Source organism: Medicago truncatula, chromosome 8 (assembly GCF_003473485.1).
Source record: "Medicago truncatula cultivar Jemalong A17 chromosome 8, MtrunA17r5.0-ANR, whole genome shotgun sequence".
NCBI classification, from domain to species: Eukaryota; Viridiplantae; Streptophyta; class Magnoliopsida; order Fabales; family Fabaceae; genus Medicago; species Medicago truncatula.
In genome coordinates this window covers 80,069-108,048 of record NC_053049.1, presented here as the reverse complement: position 1 = coordinate 108,048, position 27,980 = coordinate 80,069, and the positions used below count along the sequence as shown (strand labels likewise).

General features: G+C 34.0%; 3 protein-coding genes across 5 annotated transcripts; 2 read left to right on the top strand and 1 right to left on the bottom strand.

Moving 5' to 3' along the window:
* The first annotated feature begins 1,597 nt into the window (after nt 1–1,597).
* On the top strand, nt 1,598–2,894 carry LOC11431458 (unknown protein 1). The gene is made up of 2 exons (XM_003626581.4): nt 1,598–1,779; nt 2,049–2,894. The coding sequence occupies exon 2, from the start codon at nt 2,057–2,059 to the stop codon at nt 2,627–2,629; it is 573 nt and encodes a 190-aa protein (XP_003626629.2). The 5' UTR covers nt 1,598–1,779; nt 2,049–2,056; the 3' UTR covers nt 2,630–2,894.
* A 4,672-nt stretch (nt 2,895–7,566) lies between these two features.
* On the bottom strand, nt 7,567–8,784 carry LOC11442231 (uncharacterized). Its single transcript, XM_003626580.4, has 2 exons — nt 8,596–8,784; nt 7,567–8,372 (listed from the first exon to the last, which is right to left on the bottom strand). Exon 2 carries the CDS (start codon nt 8,357–8,359, stop codon nt 7,781–7,783), a length of 579 nt encoding a protein of 192 aa, XP_003626628.2. The 5' UTR covers nt 8,360–8,372; nt 8,596–8,784; the 3' UTR covers nt 7,567–7,780.
* A 7,071-nt stretch (nt 8,785–15,855) lies between these two features.
* Nucleotides 15,856–24,027, top strand: LOC11437022 (uncharacterized). Of its 3 annotated transcripts, XM_003626579.4 has the most exons (12): nt 15,860–16,263; nt 16,354–16,725; nt 18,539–18,579; nt 18,682–18,798; nt 20,254–20,334; nt 21,474–21,536; nt 21,609–21,660; nt 21,933–22,007; nt 22,104–22,151; nt 22,920–22,955; nt 23,047–23,121; nt 23,575–24,027. In XM_003626579.4, exons 1-12 carry the CDS (start codon nt 15,997–15,999, stop codon nt 23,632–23,634), a joined length of 1,287 nt encoding a protein of 428 aa, XP_003626627.1. In that variant the 5' UTR covers nt 15,860–15,996; the 3' UTR covers nt 23,635–24,027. The 3 variants fall into 3 exon arrangements, 2 of the variants coding, with proteins under 2 accessions (XP_024628266.1, XP_003626627.1); XM_024772498.2 differs by having other exon boundaries at nt 15,856–16,263; nt 21,933–22,151; XR_003007769.2 differs by lacking the exon at nt 23,575–24,027 and having other exon boundaries at nt 15,857–16,263; nt 21,933–21,993.
* The last annotated feature ends 3,953 nt before the right edge of the window (nt 24,028–27,980 follow it).

The window sequence follows — 27,980 nt, the reverse complement described above, 5'->3', positions numbered from 1 at the left end:
TTTTGAGAAGATGAAGACAGGGAGAAGAGTGAAGGAACACATTCTGTTTTTGTTGCTTTTATTTTATTTGATTTTTTTAAAATAATAAAAAAATGCCACATGGCACAATATGAGTGGCTATGCCATGTAACATAGCGTGCCAGTGGTGCCACTATGTTACAAAGTGGAATCCATATGTTAAGCACTTAAGCTGTATTTTCTGGTGGCATTTCACATGGGGAATGTGAAAACTTTCCCACCATAGGAAAAATGATTTTAGCCATTGGATTAATTGAATAACACAATTTTATCATACACTCCCAACACTAGATTATTGATTTTATCATACACACCATCAGCTCTCTTCTTCAATGTCACATTCATCATTGAATCCAGAAAATAAAAACTCAATGATTCCAGAAACTAACATAATCATTTCTAACATAATTAGGTCTTGAAAAAGAAAATATGTCTACAAAATGAAAAAGAAATTTGATCTGAAAAATAGATCAGAGAACAAATATTATTTCAATCTTAACACAACAACAACATTCGTCATCACATATTCCTCAAAATTCTTTAAAATCCATCACTCCAATTTTCTTACACCTTCAATATCTTCAATTCCCATAACAACATGGCTTACTCTCTCATTTTCATAGATTTCGACTTTGATTCAGATTGAGGGATCTAGCAATTTGGGGAATTTGAAAGGAGAAAGGTAGCAAATCTGATGTTGCAGCTAATGATTTTGTTTTGCAGATTTACCTTCTTTTATTGTGAGATTAAAGTGACAAGAATCATATCAAATTAAATAAATAAATAAATATCGATTCAAAATATATATATATATATATCAAATTAAATATATAAGATAAGATACAATTAACAAAGGAAATCAAAGTAATTGGTATAAAGTAGAGATTTTTGAATGTGGTGTTTAGAGAAAGAATGAGTTACGGAAAGGCTAAGACTGTGGTGGAAAGTGTAAAAGAGATAATCTAGCGGTGAGAGTGTATGATAATATTGTGCTCTTTAATTGATCTAATGGCTAAAATCAAATTTCCCATAGTGGAAAAGTTTTGTCCTTTCCCATGTGAAATGTCACCATATTTTTTAATAGGTACTATTGTGTTATGCTGTCCAAGGTAATTCAATGGCAAAGGGTGAAAAGAAGGACATGACAAATTCAATGGAAGTTGCTTCAGCAATATGGTTTAGCTTTCGGCACCTTTCTTCTTTGAAGATTATACTGTTTGAGTGAAAATGATGTAGTCTCACAATGAGTGGATCAAAGTAGACCGGCTATTAAAGGTGAATTGAATAATGATGAATTAAAAAAACAAAAACCAACGGAAATTTTGGTGTTAACCGAAAAGGGGCGTGTTTGTATATTTGATAAAAACTTAAGGAAGGTTAATGTAAGTTTTAAAACTAAAAAGGGTGTTTGTGTCATATTAATAGATCTCATGGGAGATGAATGTAATTTTCTCTAAAATTTTGTTAAAATACAGTAACTGTATTGTATCCTAAATTAAAACAAAAATCGTATATCCGCATATATCGTAGTCGCGCACCCGAATACGAATAGATAAATTAGATACTTGGGACTTGGGAGAAGGATTCTTTTTTTTTTTTGGCGGTTTTTGGCATCACAGACAGGATAAGAGTAGTTGCAAGAAAGGCGGATACACACAACACACATGAAGTGAAAGTAAAAGCATCGTGGTTCTCGGCTGTGAATGTTTATGTAGTAGACAGACAACACATTGAGTGCCTCTCCTCTACCATTTCTTCCAGGTACTCTCTTCTTTTCTCACAAAATCCAGATCATTTTCGATGTAATTAATTAATTATTTAATGGCAGCTGCTTCAACTTTTGTTTGCCTCCGATCTGACTCTCTCTCTCTCTCTCTCTCTCTCTCTTCAGTTAATCATTTTCGTTCTCAGAATGTTATTTTTATTTGTGTTATTTGGGGGAGGTAAGGTAAGGTGAAATTAGGGTTTCGTTGTTGTATTTGGGGAAGAAAAAAAAAACTAAACCCTAATTTTACAAATGGTGTGTGCAGGCTGTGAGATGGATTTGTGCGAATCTCCTCCGAAGGCTAAGGAAAAAGATTGTGTTGTTCCTGTAACTCCTGAAGTTGTGAAAGAGAATGCTGATTTTGAATTTCAATCCCCTCTCACACTCACGCTGATCAGGAAACAACTTAATGGGACTTTAAGCATCAATGATTCTCACAATCACAGCCCTCGAACACCTAAGGATGTTGTTTTCGACTCCTTTGCAAAGGATACTCGCGATGAATTCAGGAGCTCTGCTGTCCGCCGACTTCGTTTTTGTTCCTCTGCTCACAATCATGAATATGATTCTCTTTCAGACCAACATATCTTTGAATCTGTCTATGATAATCTCTTACACTTCATTCTTTCAAAGCAAATGGAGGAGGAGGAGGGGTATCTTCCTCCAATCTCAAATATACAACAGTGTGATTCTGATGATGATCGTTGTTGTAAGTCACCTCCATCCCTGCTCCGTTTCACCGGAATTGCTCATACTTGTCCTCCTGCTCCTCGCAAACTCAAACCTGCCACCGCCCATCAACCCAAGATCATTCAACTGGAGTTATGCAAGAAGCTTGAATTCTGACTAACTCCAACATCTGTACTAGTTAGATTGCATTTCAATTTGTGCTGCTCATTTCAAAATTCTGTGTTCCTTATATAGATAATTAATTTGTAGCTTAGCTTGTTATTTATTATTTTTAAATAATATAATTTTAAAGGGAACAATTGCATCTGACCATGCTCGTATTCGTATAGATAGATTGATACATGTAGCAGCAGGATGAGCATCAATATTGTAAACTACACTAATTTGTTTGTGCTAAATAAATCATTTCATTATTTACTAATGCTGTTTCAATTTTTTCGCCACATGCTTTCAATTGATTTTGATGCTGACATTTACTTGAGTTTTGACCCCTTTATCTAAAATCTCCCCATCCCTCATGTCAAATCCCAGTTATTTGTAGGAATGCTAAACTAGTTAATATGTTGAAATGATCTTCATGTGTGATCCTGCTACTGTTCTGCTGGTGTTTATTTCGGATTCAAGTGGATATTTTCATGTGTGATGGTTATCTTCTCCCATACTAGTCTCGATCGGTCTGTTGTTGTAGCATTGTTTGTGGTGGTGTAGCTGTTTTCCTGTCAGTTCATAGTGGCTTTTAATGTTGGTGCTGTCTTGTAATGGTTGCTTTTGAAGTCTTAGTTTGCTTGGTGGTTTGGATGCAGGGTTGTTGTACTGTGCCATACGTTTTATTTTCATGTTTGTATTTGATCTCTAATCATGTCCTCTTGGTCGCTGGCACCACTGGTGCCCTTAGTTATAATACTAATAATTCTTCCTTTTGGCTTTTGTTTGGGTTATGCATCCCTTCAGAAAAGGTAATGATTTTACTCGATTCATATATTGTTCCTTGTGGCTGCTACATTCTATTTTGCTTATCTGCAATGGATGTCGACTGGTGTGAGCTTGATTGCATAAAGTTGGGAAGTGTAATTTTTTATTCTTTAGAGATAAACTGAGCACAAATATTTTGCGTATAATGCCAGTTGTAACTGTTGGTATACCTTAAACCAAGCTGGATAATGGTACTGGTTTATTGCGTGAACATTGGGTCATTGGTCGAATCATATGACTGAATCGAATGAAGAGGTCATATGATTGTCTCTAAAAAGTCCTATTCATATGAAGGAGAGGAGAGGAGTTATTTTTTTTATTAATCAAATGGCATTAATGAACATTTTAAACTCAATGCTTTGAAGTTACAATAAAGTCCTGTGAAGCCCGGATACGCTACGGATACGATACTGCTCTGATACGACGATACGGGAAAATTTCAAAAATCAAAATATGATATGTCTGGGATACGTTAATAAAAAAATATTATATAATTAAATGTACAATATAATTATAACCATTTTTTGAATATGCAAACATATTAACAAATAAAAGAAACCAGTCATATGCTCGTAGCACATCAACATAAATATAAATAATATTGACGATTAAGAGAGTGACGATTAGTCAATTACATATACAATATATCCAAAAAAAAAAAACATCATAAGTGTTATACTATATCCAAAAGAAACATTGTTAGTGTTATACTATATTGATCCAAAAAAAAAGCATTATAGGTGCAGAATAATTATCGGATACGTATCAGGAAGTATCAGATAATTATTTTTAAAAAAATAAAATTTAATCTTCGGATACGTATCAGAAAGTATCGGGCAGATATCGATGCAGGATACACAGAGGATATGATACGTCAACCATTTTAAAGTATCGGGGCTTTACAGGTAAAGTCTTACCATTGATATCATGTTCATATTGAACTCGACTCCATCTCTAAAAAATTCTTAAAAAAGTGATAATTACATACATTTATCTTAAAAATTTGTAAATACACTCGAATCTTGCATTGAGCTACCGTTTGATGAGATGATAAATTATTTTCAAAAAGGCACCGTGCCAGCTAATTGATTGTCTTTTTAAACTTTGAATTTTCAAAGAAATGTACATAGAGGCAGGCACATTGCACTTTAAAAACTGATATAGATAACTAGCTTTATTTGAAGTATAGAGGGGAAGGGAAGATTGCGAGGGGTGAGAAATATGGGGAAAAATAGAGAAATCTTTCACATTTTTTGAAAGAGTAGTTTTTAAGAGAGTGACTAATTAATAATATTTATGATTAATATATTTTTAATTTTAAGAATATTATAACAACATAAATTACATTTGAAGAATTCATATAAACCGTCAAAAACTCTCCTCTAATACAATTTTGTAGTTCCTCAAAATGAATAGGGTTTTATTATATGAAGAAAAATTAACCCCTCAAAATCATCCTCTTCCATTTTCTTCTATTTCTTGCAACTTGCTCCTTCCCTTTTTTTTTCTTCCAAAAGCTTCCCCTTCCTTCCCCTCCAAACTCCCCCAAACAAAACCTCGGAGACATTGTGCCAAATGGTATTATGGATTTTTTTAACTTGTGCAAGATCATACAATTTAAGAGCTAATAAATGCATCCTTTCTTAAAAAAAAATAAGAGCTAATAAATGCACCATTTTATGGAAAATTTTATTTTAAACTCTACATGAGATAACAATTCAAAGAGATACATGATGCCTCTATTATTTAAAATTTATGCGTTCATCCCTGTTTATTTTTCCCTGTTTAATATATTTTCTAAACTCTACACGAGACAACAATTCAAAGAGATATATAATGCCTCTATTATTTAAAATTTATGCGCCAATCCATGTTTATGTCACATCATTCTCTTTCTTATTTTTCTTTCTCACAAGACATATACAACCGACACATTTTCCAAATGATCCCTTATATATGTACCATCTTAGGTAGCATACACACTTTGACACCCACATACAATTGTGACATGTGGCAAAAACATTGAAAGAAGAGATAATAGAGGATGGCTATGAAAATACTAAAATACCCTTGCCACATAGGGGGTGTACATGAGAGGTACATGAAAAGGGGTGTCTACCTATATTTTTCCTTTCCAAATAGATAACATGCTTCTTGGGTGATGTATGCCTTGGAATATTCTTGTTAGGTGAGTAATCTCAAAGTATATGCTTGCAATCTCAAAGTTTGGCATCTTTATTGAAAATTGTACATGCTTGCAAATTTGCGATTTGAGCTTTGTTTAAACTCTGAAGTTATGCTTGATGAATGGTAGATCACGAGGACGTGATTGAAGAAGTGTAAAAATCACTTATTTTTCTCCACCACATCTCTGTATTTCAAACATTCATTTATTGTGCAATATAGGATTTTGTGATCTTGATACACTCATTCTTTGCCCAAATAATCATAATCATGCTACTGTTCGATTCTTTAGTTATTAACTTGACATATTCCTATTGTGAAAAGAAAAAAAAATTGACATATTCTTATGAAAATTGCTCATTCCCTATAGACTTTGAGAAAACAATACCAAAGGTACCACATTTCCTCTTTCTCCTTTCTAAATGACCAAAACCTTCTTTCCCTAGCGGCTAATTAAGATAATGATCATTTTCAAACTCCAAAAGACTGCAAATGGAATATGTACATGCATAAAAGTAAGGGCAAATTACACTAACCAACCGTAAGGTTTTCTTAAATAACAAAAAGACCCCCTTTAGTTTTAAACTAAACACTAACCTCCCTTATTTAGTTATCAAATTGACAAATACTTCCCTTCAACCTTAACACTATTAAATCACCGTTATCTTTCTCACTTTCACTCACACTGCTATGGACTTTTACGTCATTGCTAAGCATTTTCGTCCACTGTTATAAGTTTCATTTTCTTATGTTTGTGTATCAAGTTCATTCTAGCATGAATCGGAATGGTGAATTTATTTTATGGATTTATGAAATGCAATTCAGCCAATCAAAGAAAAATTAAACCTTCCTTTAAAAAAAAGAGAGAGAAAGAAAAACTAATCCATCAATTTAAATATAGGTTTCAATTGTGATAATAAGTTAAAAGGCACAAACAACATACTACACCAGTGCATTGCAGTTGGAAGAAAGGGAACCTTTTTCTCAATCCATTGTTTTCAAACCCCTTACAATTGAAGTGGATTTTGATGCTCTGTTCATTTTGAATTGCATCAACTATGAAATAAAATTTAGTCTAGTTCAGAACTTGAGAAACGGCGAGAGAGAAGAAAATGTCTCTATTTTGGAAGAAACAACTAAAAATTACAAAATATAACATTTGTTAATTTCTTTATCTGACGGAAGTTTGACAGTGTTGAAGTGAGGGGAGCTTAGTGTGTTTTGAAGACTAGATGCAATGTTTGTGCTGTTTAAGAAAATATTAGGGGAGGTCAATGTAATTTGCTCTAAAAGTAAAACAAACTTGTGTGCAAGATTATCAATACAGTTTTTGGAAGAAAGAATAATATATGATTAATGGAAAATAACTTATAAACAACGGTTATCTCCCATGGGTGTTAAATTCTTGTTAAGAGACATAGAAGAGCTAAGACTTTTGGATTCCAACTAATGCTCTTCGATTTAGAATAGATTTGTAACACAATGCGGAATTTGGGGATAAAGGGATCCATACCCTTTCCTCACACACATTATGACAGTAGTTGTTGTTTTCCCCAAGCACCGACACTCTCAGTCACCAAAAACATTTTTCTTCACACCCGATCTCTAGGTCATGCTAGTAAGTTATTGTTTCGAACTAAATTTTACCCAACTCAACAATGTATTGGCGTGTCATGGAATGACGACCATGACACGAGTGGGCTGAGCCAACCCAAATTGACAAATCTACACTAGAGTACTAGACTAATGAGCTTAAGAGGGACAACAAAAAGTAGCATTGAGATGCTTCTTTCTGCACTATTATGAATGGAGTATTCTGCAATCTGTACTTAGATAATTCCATGACTTATCAGATATGTATAATGTATTTAATTCTAAAAACACATTATATATGAGCCAAATAAACATGTTTCAGAATACCAATGCTAATGCCTTAATAAAAGAATGAGAACAGTAATAGAATTAAATAAAATACTGTCAATTCAGAAACAATTAAACATGGATAGCAGAAAGAATGAGATGATAATAACAAATGATTTTCAAGAAGCAGCTTTAAGGGTAGAAGAGAGAGTTGGATACAAATCGAAATTACCAATGACTCAAAGTAAAATATGTACAGATTAGGCAAACCTCTAAACTGCAAATGAATAATCAAAGTTTTGTTTTGTATTGGCACTCTTGGTTGCCAACAGTTTTGTTGGAAGTATTAACCGCAAAATCACAGGATGCGGAGGAAATCACATGCACTTTGATAAAGCCTAAGATATTGACTTTGCCAAAAATCGTCAAGAAAGTGTTTAGGGGCAATGTACCAGATGTGATATCAGAGAAAAGCTGGGAATTGGATAGCAAACGGTCGGCCATAAAGGTGAGGGTGAGGTTGAATCCTTTGGTCTCACCAGAAGAGATGTCTCCAGCAGAGATAGGGACTTCACCTATGAGCTGGCCTCTGTAATTGAGGTGTGCAGTGGTGTTTGAGTACTTGAAGCCCACCTTATTTGGATTCTTGACTGAAACATCGACATCCAGGGTTACGTTCAAATCTACCCTTAGTTTTGCAATATCCAAGTTAACATCAAAGTCTCGTAGCTTCAATGAATTCACAGTGGTAACGGGATGCTTGGATTTGAAGACTGTGAACGCCAGAATGACTATTAGTAATACAATTGCAATGAAAACAGTTGTGACTATGAGGCATGCTTTTCTCCCTTTACCAGCTCCTGCTTTCATCCTTCCTATCAATCTAATAAATTTCATATTTATATAAATAAGTTTGTAATTATAATTATGTCTGGAAACAGCAATTCGAGTAAGGAGGTTTAGTTATAAGAATTTCACCCCCCTTACCAACTAACTGAGCTATGCCGGGACGAGACCTAATACGAAAGATGTGAATTGAAAGGCATACTACAGAAAGAACAGAAGCAATACTGAAAAAAGGCGAAAATGATGTGACATATCTGTACCTGGTCTTAGGGATGTGCAAAAATCAGACTGGTCTGTTGAAATCTCAGTATACACCGCCGCAATTTGGATTTTAACTCCTCTCGCAAACCCTAAACGCGCTTTCTATTTCACATGCTTGCTTCCGCAGTTACGAATGTTGATGATGATAGACCAGACAGAGACACTAAAGTTTTTTCTTAAACATAAACTCTTATATCAATTTGTTATTTTAGCTTCTCTAAACAAATTCTTTGACTTTTAGTTATTTTAAATTTTCAATTCACATCTTCCGTATTTTGATGAAATTTCAACATATTTAATCTTTAATGAAATGATATAAGTTATTTTTTCTCAAAAAAAAATTCAATTACCATTTTTATTCACTATTCTAAAAGAAAATGCGTAGAATATTACAAAATCTCTCCAAAAAAATTAAAAAATTTCAACAAAATATGAATTTATAACCGTAAAAGATATAAAAATTATATTTAATTCATGTTTAATTAAAAAATTCTAATTTTTTTTAGAGATTCTTATAATATTATAAATTTTTCTGTAAAATTTTATTCAAAGATATGAATTATACATGTGAGTTTACTTGAAAAAGTGAAGATGGAAAAATTTTGGGTCTAAAAATCGAAGAAATTCTTTAGATGGACTAAAACAAAAAGTTGGTATATTTATAGGGACCAAAAACATATTTAACCCTTAAAATTATTAGATGCATTTATAAATTTTTTTAAAATGTACTCGTAATTAATTCTACTAATTTGTTTTGTAATATAAAAAATCAAATTTAATACATACATAAACAAATGACAATTTAGTAACATTCACACATAAAATAGACGCATTCATAACACTAACAATTTTTCTTAAGAAATAAGAAAAAAAATGACTTATATATATATATATATATATATATATATATATATATATATATATATATATATATATAGGGACAGAGGGAGTACACGTGATAAAAATTTCTTTATCTTTATCTTTTACCAACAATATAGCAAATATAATAATTTTTTTAGGGAATATAATAAAACAATTATCTTGTTTAATAACACCAACAATATAACATTTTTCAAAACAAATTTGTTTAAGGGTATAAATGAAAAATTCAGCCTAAAAATAATCATGTATTCCCTTTATATATTGTATGACACTTGTGATAAAAGTTTATAGATTCAGATCAATAGATACAAGTTATAACATATCAGTAATAAATAAGGGAATAAGAAATTGTGTACATTTGAATTAGGTTGACGAAAGAGAAGAATGAGAGGGATGACTACCCTCATTTCGTTTAGCATTTAGTTGTAAAGATGTACGAAATCAACTTAAAGTTCAGAAACAAAATCAACTTTCGATATCATTTAGTTGTAAAGATGTACGAAGAGGAAACAATTGAAAAACTAACGAAATAGAAAGAAAATTAAAGTTGGAGTAAATAGTCAATTACTCCCCTGAAATTGTGAGTTTCGTCAATTACCCCCTGAAATTAACAAAACTTCAATTACCCCCCCTGAAATTGCACAACGTTAATCAATCTACCCCCTACGTCAAATATTTATGTTAGTCAACATAACGTTTTGCAAATATCCCCCCTGAAGTTTTGCACTTATGTGCAAAATGTCCCCTAAACTTGAAAATTTATATTTTGTTTTCTTATCCTTAAAAGTGATTGCATTATCACTGAATTGTGGAGCATATTAGCTAAGTTTTGATGATATACAACCATATATTGACAGTATTGTAGAATAAATTGACAATATTTGGTAAACCCTACAATAATGTTCAAAACTCAAGAATATTTACAAAACAAACATAAAAGTATTTCTTTGTTCCAACATCAGATGTTGTTTTTTCTTTTTCAAGTTGTCCTTAACCCCATTAGAGATCAAAAGGATGGTGGCTATCATGTTTTTTTATTCTCTTAAAAAAAAAACATAACGAAATATACATAATATAATATTATTATTTTTCCTTTGAATCCTAACGGGAGAAGAAGACCATGATTCCTTCAAGATCCTTTATAAAGTGAGAGAAGTAACAAGTTTATATATTTTTTCTTGAAAGTGAGAGAAGTGTGTTGAAATTTCATTATAAAGGAAGTGAAGATTTTTGGTGTGGTTAAAATTAAGCAATAGCAAAGCCATATACTTTGACATCCTTTGACATCTTGGTAATTCTTGGTTATGCCAATCATGTATTATTTATGTGCTTCATTATGTATGACATGTATTAGTTTTCCATCTGACAAGCGTGGTTGTACTTTACTATGCTGACTTTCATATCGTTAGACTATAATACATGGTTAATGTTTGATCGTTTAAAGGAACATATATGGTTGTGTACCGTCAAAACTTAGCTAATATGCTCCACAATTCAGTGATAATGCAGTCACTTTTAAGGATAAGAAAAAAATATATAAATTTTCAAGTTCAGGGGGCATTTTGCACATAAGTACAAAACTTTAGGAGAGTATTTGTAAAACGTCATGTTAACTAACAGAAAAATTTGACGGAGGGGGTAAATTGATTAACGTTGTGAAATTTCAGGGGGGTAATTGAAGTTTTGTTAATTTCAGGGGATAATTGACGAAACTTACAATTTCAGAGGGATAATTGACTATTTACTCTTTAAAGTTGTGATGTGAAATTCTACCAACCCATAACTCTAGTTTATAGTTTATTTCACATGGTAATTTAGTAAAATAACCATAATTAATTTGCCGATAATTCAGTATAATTTTTTTAAAGAAATTCACTACTTCTTTTTATAGAGAATTGTTGTTCCCACATATAGTATGGCTGTGCCACACGAGTAAAATATCAAAATGCCCTTCGGCAGTTAACTGCCGAAGTTTTGAGTGAATCGGCGGCAGCAAACTACCGAGGATTTTCTCGGCAGTTAACTGCAACTGCCAAGGAAAACTGAACATAACCAGAACGCAGAAACTCAGTTTTCTTCATTTGCTTCATTGTTCAAAACTTCTTCCAAACCATAAAAATTCTCCAAATTCGATTTTTCAACAAAATCAAGTGCATCATCTCCATTTAATCACAAGTAAGTATCTTGACTCATTTTTAATCATAATGTTAGTTTGGGTAGGTTTTTTTTAAAAAAAAAATGGTAGTTTTCATGTGGTTAGGGTTAATGTATGAATTGAATTTTTTATGAGTGCATGTAGTTTATAATTGAATGTAGTTGGTTTAATTGATGATTGAATGATGTTAGGGTATAATGTGGTTTTGATTGGTGGCAAAATAACACATTTTGAGTATGTTTGATACTTTGCACACAAAGTGTTTGATAAAATGTGTCAATGACAATTTTATTGATTATTTAGTTAGTTTAGGTATTGGATACGATCTTGATTGTAATTCGAAAACGTGTATGTTGAATTAAGTTGAATGCATATTGAAAAAGTGTATATTGAATTAGGTTGAATGTGTATATTGAATTATGTTTAGTGTAGGTTGAATGTGTATGATAATGCATTTGATTTTTTGCGTTTGAATGTTAATGATAATGTGTATGATAATGTTTAGGTTCAATCAATGTCTTTATTTTGGTAAAGTGGTTTAATGTGAAAGCGGTTATGTTTAGGTTGAATGTGAAAGTGTAGGTTTTGTTTAGGTTTACTGTTTGTTGATAAAGTGGTTGAATGATATTAATTTTTATTTTTTATTTTTTGTAGATATGGCCGATCAGGACCCCATTGATCCATCGAGGATGATTGGTGGTAGGCGTGCCATGACTCAGAGCCACCGCAGGGAGAGACAGATTGCCCACATCCCAAAGAGGGGTAGAGGTCGGAGGGGAGATGACTCAGGAAGCTCTCAGGCTACACAGCCTGAGGAGTCACAGGTTGTTGACCCGTCACAGCCTGTTGACCATACTGGGGTGGAGTACCTGAACTATCAGGATCAGGTACATCATGATGTGACGGACGGTGGATATGACCAGGATCATATACCACATGAGCAGGATGCAGGAGACGAGGATGACATTGCAGCAGCTGCTGCACCGGAGGTGTTACCTACGGACCCTCCCTTTCCTGGTGGACCGGCTGACTTGTCCTTGCTCCACTCTTATGTCGGTCATGTGGCGTTGCCACTCTGGTATAATTCAAATAATGTAAGTGTATTTTTTTTTAATTGTTTTTTCTTTAAGTTAAAATATTTTCTTTAATTTAAATGTGTGTTTGTTTAATTATTATATCCACTTTTATATGTGTTTTTTTTAATTGGTTTTTCTTTATGTTAAAATATTTTCTTTAAATGTGTGTTTGTTTTTATTATTATATCCACCTCTATATGTGTTTTTTTTTAATTCTTTTTCTTTATGTTTAATTATTTTCTTTAAATGTGTGTTTGTTTTAATTATTATATACACTGTTATATGTTTATTTTTTTAATTCTATTTTTTATGTTTAATTGTTTTGTTTATATGTGTTTTTAATTATTATATACACTGTTATACATTGTTATGTGTTTTTATGTTTAATTATTATATCCATATTTTTTTTCTATTATTTCAGGTTCGTAAGACCCGCGTGCTTAAACCGATTAATCATGGGGCGAAGATTCTCACTCTCGGACGCCCTAACGGGAATAAGAATTGGTTTTGGGATGCGCTTCAGCAGAGCGGGCTACATGACTTGGTCTACTTGGGGTACTCCACCGTGCCTCATGCCCTGCTGCTTACTTTATGCGAGAGGTGGCATCCGGAGACCAGCAGCTTCCACATGCCGATGGGGGAGATGACTGTGACATTGGATGATGTCGCATGTCTCATGTCTCATGCATCTTCCTATTGAGGGGCGGATGTTGGCCCATGGGAAGAAGATGCCCAAGCATGAGGGAGCGGCACTGCTGATGACGTATCTTGGTGTGGCCCAGCATGAGGCTGAGAAGATCTGCAACCAGGAGTACGGTGGGTACATTAGCTACCCCAGGCTGAGGGACTTCTACACCTCGTACCTTGGTAGGGCCAACGTATTGGCGGGTACGAAGGATCTTGAGGAGGTTGAGGAGCTGGAGAGGGTCAGGACATACTACGTCCGGTGTTACCTTCTGTACTTGGTCGGATGCTTGTTGTTTGGCGATAGAAGCAACAAGCGCATCGAGCTGATATATTTGACGACCATGGCGGACGGCTACGCAGGGATGCGTAATTATTCATGGGGAGCTATGACCCTCGCCTACCTATACGGCGAGTTGGCGGATGCATGTAGGCCTGGACACAGAGCGCTTGGGGGGAGCGTGACATTGCTCACTGTAAGAAAACTGAAATTTTATATTTATGTTAACTTTATTTTTTTGTGAACTTTTAATTTTTTGTTATATTTTTCCGTGCGTAATAATTTATAAATGTTATTTGTTTGGTTTGTGCAGGCATGGTTTTTGGCGCATTTTCCAGGGTTTTTCAGTGTTGATCTCAACACTGACTACCTGGAAAACTATCCGGTTGTAGCGAGGTGGAAGCTCCATAAGGGTCATGGGGAGGGGATCACGTATCGGTCACTGCTCGATCGTATACAGTTAGATGATGTATGCTGGAGGCCGTACGAGGAGCACAGAGAGATCTAGGACTTCGAGGAGGTTTTCTGGTATTCTGGATGGATTATGTGTGGCATCCGTAGGGTGTACCGTCACTTGCCCGAGAGGGTTTTGAGGCAGTACGGATACGTGCAGACCATCCCCAGACATCCGACTGATGTTAGGGACCTCCCCCCGCCTTCCATTGTGCAGATGTTCGTCGACTTCCGCACTCACACGCTTAAGGCGGACGCTCGGGGTGAGCAGGCAGGAGAGGATACATGGCGGGTGGCAGATGACTATGTCCTGTGGTACACTAGGGTGTCTCACCCTCAGATCTTGCCACCTATTCCAGGAGATATTCCGAGGCCTGCAAATGAAGAGCAGATCATTGCAGAGCAGTGGCAGCGGTATGAGGCGAGAGGCTCGCCTGACACCTATGACATGGTTAGTGGCGCTGTTGCCTACGCTGATGCGCAGTTAGGCGGGGAGGAGGTCATGAGCATGACCCCTCAGCAGTGGTATGAGGCCATGACCCATATGAGGGAGCAGATCGCGCCGATTTTGACCTGGAGGAGAGCCCAAAGGCCGAGGAGGAGGCACCATCATCAAGATCAGGATCAGGACCAGGACCAGTAGTACTATTTTCCTTTTTTAGGACTTATTTTTTAGTTTTAGTCTTTTGATGACATTGAGTTATGTATATTTGTATATTTGTATATTTCTACTTTGATGACATTATTTTTAATTTCATGGGCTTTTTTTACTTTGTTTAATGTACAAAAATGTTGGTTTAATTAAGTTGTGCATTTGCACCAATATTTATTTGTTATTTGAACTGTTATGATGAATTTTAAAACTTTGTGTAAAAATACTGTTGATTTAATTAAGTTGTGCATTTGCACCAATATTTATTTGTTATTTGAACTGTTATGATGAATTTTAAAACTTTGTGTAAAAATACTGTTAGAATGATTTTGAAATGTTTTATAGATGAAGATTTCCTTGGCAGTTTACTACCAAAATTGTTTAAGTTCAGATTTCCTCGGCAGTCAAAATTGTTTAAGTTCAGATTTCCTCGGCAGTTAACTGCCGCCGGTTGCCTAAAAACTTCGGTAGCAAACTGCCGAATGGCATTTTCGTATTTTACTCGTGTGGCACAGCCAAACAAGATGTGGGAACAACAATTCTCCTTTTTATATGGCAAAATGAAACCGATCCAATTTATATACCATCATTCCTCACTGTATCTGTTTCATTAAAATTTAACTAATTTTTTTTTTTTTTTAAGGAATATATGAAATTCAAAATATTTCAAATCTATATTTGAATAAATGATGGAATAATAAGAAAAATATTAAGGAACCGAATTCCTTAATGAGAAAGTTATCAAACTGAATGATTTTTTTAAATTGGAAATATTTCAAATGATTAAAAGCATTCTCATTAATCGGTTAATGTACATTTCAAAAGTAAAAAATATTTGGATGCAAAAATAAAAATGAATGTCTTTGTGAACATAGTTCAAAGAGAGACATAACTGCGTGGTTCAAACCCCAGCCACCATAAAAAACAATTTTTTTATTTGAGGAAGTAAAAAGAGTATTTTAAATTTGAATTTATTTGTGTATCAAAGTTGCAAATCTAATAATCCCCTAATTATCGAGATTGACTGAGCAGTGAGAGCATGGAGTCAACAGAGAATAAAAAAAAAAAGGAAGAGAATATTCGAGAGGGATCAATGAATGGGGTTGAGTAGAAGAGAAGAGAAGAGAAGAGAAGAGAAGAGAAGAGAAAAAGAAGAAAAGAAAGGGAAAGGTGGGATTTAGATCTGTCTGATAATCCAATCCTCCGATTCCGATTCCGATGGCTGCTTCTACAGAGGGTTTGGTGCCCATAACTAGGGCCTTCCTGTCGTCTTACTACGACAAACACCCCTTCACTCCTCCTCTTTCTTCAGACGTCTCTCACCTTACTTCTCTGCTTCGTACTATGGCCACTGATTTGGGAATTGATGATGAAGCTCTCACTTTCACCCAACCTCCCCATAAGATTGATGAAAACATGTGGAAGAATCGAGAATATATTGAAGAAACCATTTTTTTACTTCAACAATCTAATTGGCCAGACCCGGTAATGTAATCCAGATCCATTTTCCCCTTTTCACTCGGTCTCTTTAACATAACATTCTTATTGAGATTTGATTTGATTTCGATGATGCAGCTGAAACAACAGCAGTCCACACCTGACAATATTCAATTTTCCATTATTCTTGGGAAGCTCAAAGATAAACTTCATCGCACTTTGACCACTTTGGAATCTTTCCAAATAAAAAATGCTGATCATGTATTTAACACAGTTATGACATATCTACCTCAAGATTTTCGTGGAACTCTCCTCAGACAACAACGCGAACGCTCAGAGAGGAATAAGCAAGCAGAGGTAGATGCTTTGGTATATTCTGGTGCTAGCATCCGTGATCGATATGCTCTTCTCTGGAAACAACAAATGGATAGGAGAAGGCAATTAGCTCAGCTTGGCTCTGCAACAGGAGTCTATAAAACCCTCGTCAAGTACCTTGTTGGAGTTCCTGAGGTATGTATCTATGGGGGGTTATCTTATCTTCAATCTATTATTGATTTCAATGTTATTTCATCAGCTATTTCTATGTAATATGTATCAGTTTAAATGTCATTCTCAAATGAACCTTCATTATTGTACACAATCCATTATTCATTAGATTCAATGTATTAGTTTTCTTCCTCTTGACAATTTTGAATTTGTCTTTACAAACACAACATCATTCATTATCTTTTGTTTCAAACAATTTCTTCTATTTGTGTGGACCTAATAGATGAAAACTCCATTAGTATGTAACTAGTTGTAGGGTATTTTCAAAACTGAAATTTTAAAGAAACTTTACCATCTCAAAATCCGGATGAACGGAAAATCTAGCTAAGCACATGAATTGCAAAAATTTGAAGCTCTAGATGTTCATCTCCATTTGATTTCGACCATTGTGATGGGGTTTTGGTTAAGTGCAGCCATTGCTATTGGACTACCATCACTATTTTCTTCAACATCTCCCACCATCCTTTCTGAGCAATCATATAGTCCACATTTGACTTCATAGTAGCTTTAAAAACAGGTCTGTAATGTAGCTAAGGATTGAGATATCAGCCTGCAGCATGCAAAGGCCTATGGAGTTGTTTATCCCACTTCTCATTAATGATATCCCATAGCGCCTTGAAACTAAATAATGGATAAAAACAAAACTAAATTAGTTGCAGGCTGCAAATTGAATGCAATATTTGAATTACAGGTTAATTGTTCAAATTGACCTTGTAATATAAACTTAGTCTGAAGAATGACTCTGTACAAAAACACAGATTCTACTATGTAATTTGAGATTCTTCCTATTTTTGACCTCCTATTTTTTTTTCTGTAGACATAAAGTCTAGAAAGTGAGTTTTTTCATGATTTTTTGCATTCATGTTTAGGACGTTAAAGTATGTCTTTCCATATAAAATTAGAATTTTCTGACAAAAGCGCCAAAAACTCAAAACAAAACAATGGAAATTTCGACCTATAAATCAAATTTTGAGCTGATTGTTTGTTGAGGCATCCATAAAAATACAGAAAAAGATCCGCAAAGTTTCATAGCATTTCAAAAATGACTCAATTTAGTTTGATTTTTCATCCAAAAGTTTCAAAATTTGCAATTTTGTTCCAAATAACCATATACTCACTGGTCAAATTTTGTTCCCTAATTTTGTTTGCATGGTTAGAATACCATAAGAATCTTCACCGACGAAATTTTGAAGTTTTTAAACCAGGGACAAATTAATTATTAATTGTTTAAGAAATTCATAATTATGAAATGTTTCAGCCTGTAAATTCTTGCAATAACTATTTTTGCACAGTAATTACATTTTATTTTTCTTGTTTCTCCATCAACAAAAACTCCATGTTTCCATGCGATATCATTTCTCCATGTTCCTACATAGTATAGCTAGCCTAGTTGCATTGTCTACATAATGCAACTAGGATAACTATACTATGGAAGCCCTCAAACCCTTGCATTATGTAGATAATGCATCTAGGCTAACTATACTATTTACACTGTAATTATGGTAATTAGAATGTATTTGGATTCTTGTAATTATCACACAGTGTCAATATAACAAAGCTTCTTCATGTAATTTAGATTCATAGTTTTAATCACGTCTCTCTGAATTCATCCTTCCTTGGCAGCAGAGTTAGGTTGATTCATGACTAATATCACCCATGTGATACTTATGATAAATTTGTACAAAAGTTGTTATTTAGATTGTTTTGTCTTCTAGTACTGGTTGTGTTGACTTGAGATTTGTCGAGATTCTAAGAGACTATTCTATTTGAGTTATAGGTATTGCTTGATTTTACAAGGCAGATTAATGACGATGACGGGTACAAAATTACTCTTTTTCAATGTTGTTCATCCTTTCTTCTTTATATTTCTTCTGTGTGTGTGTAAATAACAATCACATGATAACTCTTATCTACTGGTAGGCCCATGGAGGAGCAGCGTCATCGCTATGGACCACCGTTATACAACCTCACCTCAATGATTCTTTCTGTCCGATTCTTCCTTTCATTATCATGGGCACGATATGAGTCTAAGAAATTGTGAGATACCTCGCATCTTTGGTATTTTAATGTTGGACTTTATGTTTGATTGTGATCTCCTTAACTGTGATCTTTGAATTGTGTCTCATGTCTAAAATAATTGCTGTGAAGAGCAAGTTTTCTGCTGGTACTTGGTAGTATTGAACCAATGTAATCGAAACCGAGCCAGTTCGTTGGACCAGGAACCAGCATGCCATCTGCTTCAATTAGCCCCCTAAAACTGTTCAGTTGGATAACTGGGTAAAATGTTGCGGAACCGGACAAAACCAGCAGTTCACTTGTTTCAATGATTTTGATATTTATTTGAGATTTTTAAAAAATTGAAAGAATAAAAAATGATAAATCAATCGTATAACATATTAACATTTCAATCACAGTTTATTTTTAGACATTTTATAGCTTCCTTAATTTTAAAAAGAAAAATAGCCCTTACCATCTCCCCCTCCAAAACCCTCCAATCTCCATCTAAACATAACCATAGGGAGGGCTTATTTTTCTTTTTTATTAGGGAATGGGAGGAATGGAAATTGGAAAGATAGAGGTATCCTTCACCTTTTTTTGAAAAGTATTTTTGAAAGAGATGATATTAAAATGCTTATGAGTAATATTTGTTTCGTTTATGAGTATTATAAAGAGAATAAATGTATTTGAAATTTTATTCAAAATCTTCTCCCTGTATATTTTTGGAGTTCCACCATATTAGAGGGGTTTAATCCAATTAAGAAAAATAAAATCTTACGCACAGTGGGGGGGACATCTCACCCTTTTCACTCCTTCCTTTGTCCTCAAAACACTCCCCTCCGTGTCCCAACTGAGTCACAAACACGGCCCAAGTTTTTCTCTCAATATAACCAGTAGCTTGGATAATTAATCGTATATATTGAAAAAAAATACTTCTTTGCTGATGATCAATTATAATAGACGTACGTCATGTCTACAACCTACTTCTGCAAACGCCATTGGGGTAACTATTTGTTTTCGGCTATAATTGTCTTCGCATGGATTTTTCCCATTATTAGTGAATATGTTGAGTTGATTTTTTGGTTGTTTACATAACCAACTAGTTGAATGTAACATCCACTACTAATTGATTGGATTCGAGCTGTCAGGTTCAGGATAAGTTATGTTTATGGTTAGAAGATTTTAGGGGCTAAGTAATATCATAGAACTGATAGAGGGAGGGTCGAGTTTGTGAAGATGTTTGTTGTTATCTTTTATTTTTGTTTTGTTTTCAGTGATGTTCATATTTCGTCTGCGTTTGAAAGTTACTTCATGATGGTACAGAACTGGGCATATTACTTCCCTGTGTGTCTGTTCACAGCCTCTAGAGGAATTCATAATTGAGGGACTTCATTAGTTTGATTCTATAGCAGTTGTGGTGTTCTTATATTCTTTTACAATGTACAACACTTTTATACCCTATGTCTTCTCTCTTTGTGCATATTAATTTGTCAGAAAAGGGGAACAGTTAGCAGTCTTGGAACAAGCTGTTGATGTCTACACTATGGAGTTTGAGAGGTTCATCACATTTCTTAGGTATAATAATAATGCTCGAGTTGATGCTTGTTAATTTTCTGTTATTAATACATTAAATTGATGCTCACTTTAATATATATATATATATTTTGTGAATATTGATTTTCATGCAAAATTTATGGAAATCATTTATATATATTACTATGTTATTTTTATACTAGAGAGAGAAGTAAATTTAAACCATGCAACCATACATTGATGGTCAAGATTAAAGCTACTTAATGTCGAGAAAGAACCTTATCTCTCACAAAACAGTTGATTTCTATCTGGTTAGTACTTAGTTCTTTTATAAAATTTGGGTTTGAAGTAATATCAAGCGCAGTTTGGTTGTCACAAATTAGTTTCATCACCTTGGCATCTCCTAATTTGAGTTGTTGGCGGTAATTTGATCAAATGGCATACCGAGAAGCATATCATAGTCGCACGATCGAATGCAAAAGCAGAGTATTGTGCTATTGTGGTGACAATATGTGAACTGGCATGGCTGATACAGTTACTACAACTCAAATTAGGAGATCTCAAGGCAATTAAGCTAATTTTTTATAACCAAGCTACATATTGCTTTCAACCCAGTTTCTCATGAAAGAACTAGCTCATATAGATCATCTGCTACTTTGTGAGAGATAAAGTTCTTTCAGGAGAAAATATTACTGATACTCTTCATGGAAACATGATCTCAGTCAATACATTTTCTAGTGTCTGTAACCAATCTACCGTTGAATTATTTGATATTGTCTTGACTACAATGTATGCTACATTAGAAGATTTAGAAATTTATAGGTATGCACTCTAATCTAATTGCAGATACTTTTATTTTAAATATCATATTATAGAAAGTCTTGGTGTCAATGAAATTTTTTGTCGTTCTTACTTGAGTTACTTATATTACCAAAATTTTATTCGTTGAATAACTTCCTAATTTTGAATTGGTGCAATGAAACATCAATTAGTTTTTGATTTGTTACATAATAACTTTTAATAAATAATTGGATTGATGAATGTTACAATTGTCAAAATTATTAAAAAGAGTAAAGTATGCTTATTTTGAACCTAATGTGAGCGGAAATCTGTTATTGTTCTCACTTTGTGTTACTAGAATTTCATTTCTTGTTGAATAACTTGCTAGTAATTTTGATCAGTGGGGTCTTTGCAAACTCGCCTTTCTTCATTCCAGCAGATGTTGCTGGTGCAGTGGAAATAAGGTAAATATTAATTCTAGCTTTCTTGTATAATTTCTCTATTTTCAAGCCACTATTCAAATTAATCCTTTTCAGGAAAAATGATGATTACAAAGAGATAAGTGTTCCAGCTGGGAAAACTTTTGAGGTATATTTACAAGGCTTGTGATATTTATTAACACTTTTTTACAAGATTGACAAATCATTGTTGTTTAATTTATAAATTCTGCTTCCTGTTGCACATAACATGCGACAATGTTGTTCCTTATTGTATGCATAATCTAGAGTTGGTGTTATCGCATTTGTAGTTTTCTGTTAATTATTGAATCTGACTCAGATGTATTTGTGGTTACATTTAAATTTATTTGCATTGTGCTGCTTTTAATTTTATGAGAATTTATGATGATCTTTGAATATCAGGTTATACTTTCAGTGGACTCAGTAAACTCGTATATTGCATGGGATTTTTCTTTAGTACAAGGCAAGATAAATATGGTATTGCTGCTGCGATTTTTATTTTTTTTGTGTGCGAATTGGCATGATATTCCTAAGATATCCTTCTATACTAAACTTCTTTTTGTTTATTGTCAGGATATTGGATTTAGTTTGGAGTTTGCAAGTCCTACCGGGGAAAAGATTGTAAGTTCTATTGTTATTTACTTATTGTACTCTAATTTGGTTACTTCAGATTTTGCCAGAAGCCTTATCAATCTTCATCGCCCATTTTTATCTTAAATCTCTTAGAGTGTGTTTGGATGAGGAAATTGAGAAATTTTAAAGAATTTAGAATTCTAGGCAATTTAAATGATTCAATTAAATTACTTTCATTTCTCAATTCTTTTGTTTGGATGAAGTAATAAAAAAATTCATTATCATCATTTTTGGGCAACTTGATAAATTTTAATATTTTTGGGCCAAATTTGAAAATTGAAATTAGGGGTCAAAATGTAAATTTCAAAAAATTGAGGGGTCAAATTATAATTTTTGAAAAATTTGAGGGACCAATTTGCAATTTTTTGGAAATTTATTGGGGTCAATTTGAAATTTTTTGGAAATTTGAGGACCAAAATGCAAAATATGAAAAATAACAACAATGAAGAAATTTAAAACTCTTAGCTTTTAAGTGTCATTTGAAATTCTCTAAATTTAACTTGAACAAGATACTTCATAAATTTCCATCATTTTGAAAATACTTCAAATTATTATCTAAACAATGAAATTCACCCCAAAGTATTTGAATTCCCTTAAAACATTACATTCCCTCCAAACATTCCCCATCCAAACACACTCTTAGGCTCATACTGAGCCCTTCTTTTCCATTATCCAGTTCTGTATCATGTTTTGTTCTCTTAACCCATGTTTGTTTTGCCATTTTTTATTCTCATGGTGGTTGATTGGTTCACACAGCTGATGTTGCCTTACCGCCGATACGAGTCTGAACAAGTTAGTCTGTCATGTTTGTTGCAACATATATGCTTTACTAGACATCTGATGTGTAAATACTCGTGTTAAAGTTTTTGTAATGTAATTTTAGGGGAATTTCTGCACATTAATGGCTGGAAGCTATAAACTGATATGGGACAACACACATTCAACTTTTTTTAGAAAGGTAGGTCACATGTTTAAGTTGTTCAGTGTAATGCAAATTGTCTCATTGTCCCGCTTGGACTGATTAAATATGCTCATTAATTGGGCTTATATATTGATGAATTTAAATCAGGAATCTGATTAGAGACTGCCACCTTCATAGCATGTGTTCCTATTATATGTGTTTCCTCTATTGTTACGTTTTGGCTGATACTGTGATTTTTCACTGACCAAGTTAACCCTTCAAATGAGAGGAAAAGGCAGTCTTCGTTGCATCTTTCCCCATTTGCATATTTTGTTTTTGTTTGTTTTGGAGTTTTGTGCTTTGTTAACTCATTTCTTCCCGTTAGCATATAGATCATTGCCCATGGTCTCAGCATGTTGTAAGAATAGATAGTATGATTTTGCTTGTTCAAAAAAAAATAAAAATAGATAGTATGATTTTCTGATGAGTGTTGTTGTATAATGATTGTAGGTGCTACGGTATAAGGTAGATTGTATACCTCCTGTTGCAGAGCCAGTGCCGTTCGACTGATGCAAAAATGTCGTAGAAGGCCTTTGCATTATGCAGGATATCTATTGATGTGCTAGTAATTTTAATATTGTTGAAAACCGAATTTCCAATTACTCATGCCAAGATCGAGATGTGTTCAATTGATTTCTATGAAGGAAGGTATAGGAGGTGTAAAGGAGCTGGGATCATAATTAATCCTTTGTATAAAATTGTCAACTGTAGGGTTTAATAATGTGGTTGTAGGAAGCCAACTGTTGTAATGGTAAAAAAAGTTATCCTGATATATAAACACATTGCTTGATGAAGAACAGGATAGTAAGAAGGAAGTTGCGTATGCACCATTCTTCGTAATCTTTCTTTGACATTACAAAATAAAAAACTTTTTCGTATGAAATGAGGTAAGATGTATATCAATCAATGTGAAGAATTGAATTATTTCTAAGATCGCGTTGCAAGTTGTATGCCGCGTCGCGAAACACAAGAGAAAGCACCAAGTTCAGCTTCTGCCAGGATCACGCTGACTTTCCCTAAAATGTTGAGAAACGTGCGTGCATATATATATATATATAGCATGCTTCTGTGAGAATTTGTTTCACCGTACTTAGCACTGATGCATTGTCATTGCTACTTCCTCCGTCCTTAATTACAAGACTAATTTTAAAAAAATATATACAAATTTTTAGATGTATTTATTATTTTTTTCAACTATATCCTTATTAATACTACAAATTATCTTGGAATATGAAAAATCAACATTAAATGTATTTGTATAAAAAGGACAATTTAGTAATAGTAACATTTTTCAGACAAATTTATTACTCCAATGTTTCTTAATGCCCGTTATTTTTGTAAACTATTCTTATAAAAAGGGATGAAGGAAGTATTATTATTATTTTTTTATGAATTTGTTTCACTGTACTTTTTATTTTTTTCTTATAAAATGTAACAGAAAATTATATTATTGTTTATATGAGCAAATTATAAATCCTAACATGTTAAAAAAATATTGTGATCAAATTAATCCATTTAATACACGAGCGCTTAGATACAACCAAAAATTAGTTGTGTCTATGTAAAGTGTGTATCAACCTCTAGATTAAAAATGAAGGGATTAAATTTATCCTATTATTATCCCCGTGAGCTTAGCTCAGTTGGTAGGGATATTGCATATTATATGCAGGGGTCAGGTTTCTAACCCATGACACTACACTTCTCCACAATTAAATTGTGTTAGCTCTAGTCACTAGACTACTTGACAAAAAAATTTAAACTATTACTTTTCCCACCCTGTTGCCTTCTCGCGCGCCCTGCAAAAATTCCATAAATACCCCTGGTCTGGATTACGTAATCCGGACCAGATTGTTAGTGTTTCCGGAATATATAATCCGGACAAATACGATATGAATATTTTGTGTCTTTCTTTGATGTCAAGGGTCTATGTTGACCGTTATGCGAATCCCGCATAAGCTGCAATGCAATTGCAGGGGTCATATGAGCAGTCAACAATGACCATGACACCACTAACACTCCTAAAATCTACCTAAAAAACTATTTTTTTTTTTGAAGAAAATGTAAGAAAGGAGGGTGAAGAAGAATGAAGGAAAATGTTGAAGATCCAAGCCTTTTTATAGCCTTAAACAAGTCATAGGTAATTTGGAAGTAAAGGAAAACTTGTTTTTCATTCAAAACCGTCCAAAAAAAGTATTAAAACTCCACTAACCGGCATAACCTTTGGTGAAACGTCACCGGCCAAAATGTTACTGAGAGTTTCCGGATTTTATAATCCGGAATGCATGAAGCTATTCCGGATTTTAAAGTCCGAACTGCATCAGACCCTTTTGTTTGGATCATTTTCGTTGCAAATGTCTTGGAAAAAAATAGAACAAAGGTACATAACATAAATTGAAGCAACATGAGACAAATAAACAGTTAAAAAAAACAATAATAACATAAATGATGAATCTTTTGGGAAGATGTTTTCAAGAGGATTTCTTTGAGTTAGATCCTGCTGCCTTGCCAAATAACATATTCATCTGGAAGACAACAAGATCTAACTCATAGCAACCTCTTGGTATTTTTGAGTTATCTGTGTATCAAGGAGGCATCAAGGAGTATCTATATATGTTTGACAGCATGCTGAGGATCTTCATCATACTGTTATATAGAGATCTATATATTTAAAACTACATGAGAAAGATCCTCAACACAATGACAAAAATTTGCATGGTCTCTTTGGTGTGCTTGTTTGTATTTTTTACAGCATGCAGAAGATCTTCATCACGCCGTCAAATAGAGAACTAACTCATATATTTGCGACAACGTGAGGAAGATCCTCAGCTTAATGACAAAAATTTGCATGGTTTTCTTTGTTGTGTTTGTGTGTTTTGATGGTGTTGAAGCTGAAAACCGGATAAGATGTATTTATAGAGGTTCTTCGATGTTGTGGACCACATAAACTCTTGGTGCAATGCGGTCCATACAAAAGAATCCAATGCTGAGGTATTCCGGATTTCGTTTTCCGGAACACACATACGCCATAGGCAAATCCGTAATCCGAAAATCATATATTTGGTTATTTTATCGAATAAATGAACATATTTGACGTAATTAAAACATAATGAAAGTTTAAATAATATATATATTATTCAAAACATAATGCAACAACTTAATTCAACAACACATAACTAACACTAAATTAAAACAACATAAAACACACGATTAAGTAAAACATAACACATTATCACGGATCATCTAAACTAACTTATTCCTCCTCTTGTCCCTCCAGCAGAGCCCGAATCTCTTCGTATTTCCTGGTCCGGTGCAAACTTTTCAGAATTTGTTCAGCAGATCTAACCAACGAAACGTCCAACTCGATCGGTCCTCTTGTATTGTGTTGACCAAAGACAGAGAACATGGTTCATACGTTGTCGTCGTTCTTGAGTTTCATCTGGCTGAAGCGAAGAGATACGATTGAGTCGGACAACAGACATCGATATTCAACTCCGACCACCCTCCTCGTGTCTTTGTGGTTGAGTTGATGGTTGATTTGATCCAGCTCATCCTTCAGCTCGGAGAGGGTGACATCGTCTCGAATCCAAAATAGATGGGGTGGTGTTCCACCGTTGTAGTAGACTGCTGATGAGTCAATAATGAGTCATTAATTAGTGTCTTTTATTTAATATTTAAGTTTATTTTATTTAGATTTAATATGTTTTTATTTCCTCCCAGAACTATTTTACTTCAATTGCAAGTTATTATATTTCAGGAACGAATATTACAAAGATTTAGTCTTGGAGCAAAAGAAAGGAAAATTGGAGTTTATTCATGCCAAAAATATGAAGATCTCATGCAAAAATATATTGTGCAAATATGAAGATCTCATGCAAAAATATATTGTGCAAAGAATTTGAAGATCTTGTGCAAAAATATAACAAGTGGCGCGACCCTTTTACCCTCGCGAGTAAATTCCCCTCGCCTCGCGAGTAGACCCAGTATTCGCTCGCCATTGCGAGTGAATCTCTCGCCATATCGAGTTACCTAGTGAGAAAAATATGATTTTGTGAATTAACGTTTTGGGTCAAGTTTTAGATGGTTGATTGCCTTAAAATGTTTAGAAATGATTAGGCAAGTTTTTGGATTAAGTTTGGACTTAGGGAAGTTAAGAATGGGATCAAACCCCCGAGAGCTATCAGTTTTAGCTCGCCACGGCGAGTAGCTTACTCGCCATAGCGAGTGCTCTGTTTTCTGAACTTGTCATAGCGAGTAGAGTGGCTCGCCTCGCGAGCTACTCAGTGGCAGTCAACCTTGTTTAGGGTTCTTGCGATCTTGTCGCACATGATGTTCTGAGTTAGTCGTTAGGGTAGGAATGAAAGTTGTTTATAACTATATTGTAGTTCAGTGAGTCTGAATCAGTATGGATAATGTTGTTGAATAATTTGATTATATATATATATATGTGTGTGTGTGTGTGATTAATGTGTGATATGGAAATAATGTTATTTATATCATTCAAGTTGTTGTTGTGATGTTGTTATGATGTAAGTTGATATTGTTGTTGTCAATTGCCATTGGCAAAGTTATTAAGTTGCAAGTTGTCGTTCTAAGTTGTCAAGTTGTCTAAGATGTTGAAGATGTCGAAGTTGATTAAGTTGTTGGATGTTGAGTCATTGCATACTCATTAAAGTTGAGGGCTTGATGCCCTGTGAGCCATTTGGTGCTCTATATGTTGGGGGCTTGATGCCCTGATGAGTTGAGGGCTTGATGCCCTGTGAGTATAATTATACTCTATATGTTGAGGGCTTGATGCCCTGATTAGTACCACATGCATGATTAAGAAGTTGCAGTTGCATTGTCAAGTTGAAGTCGTC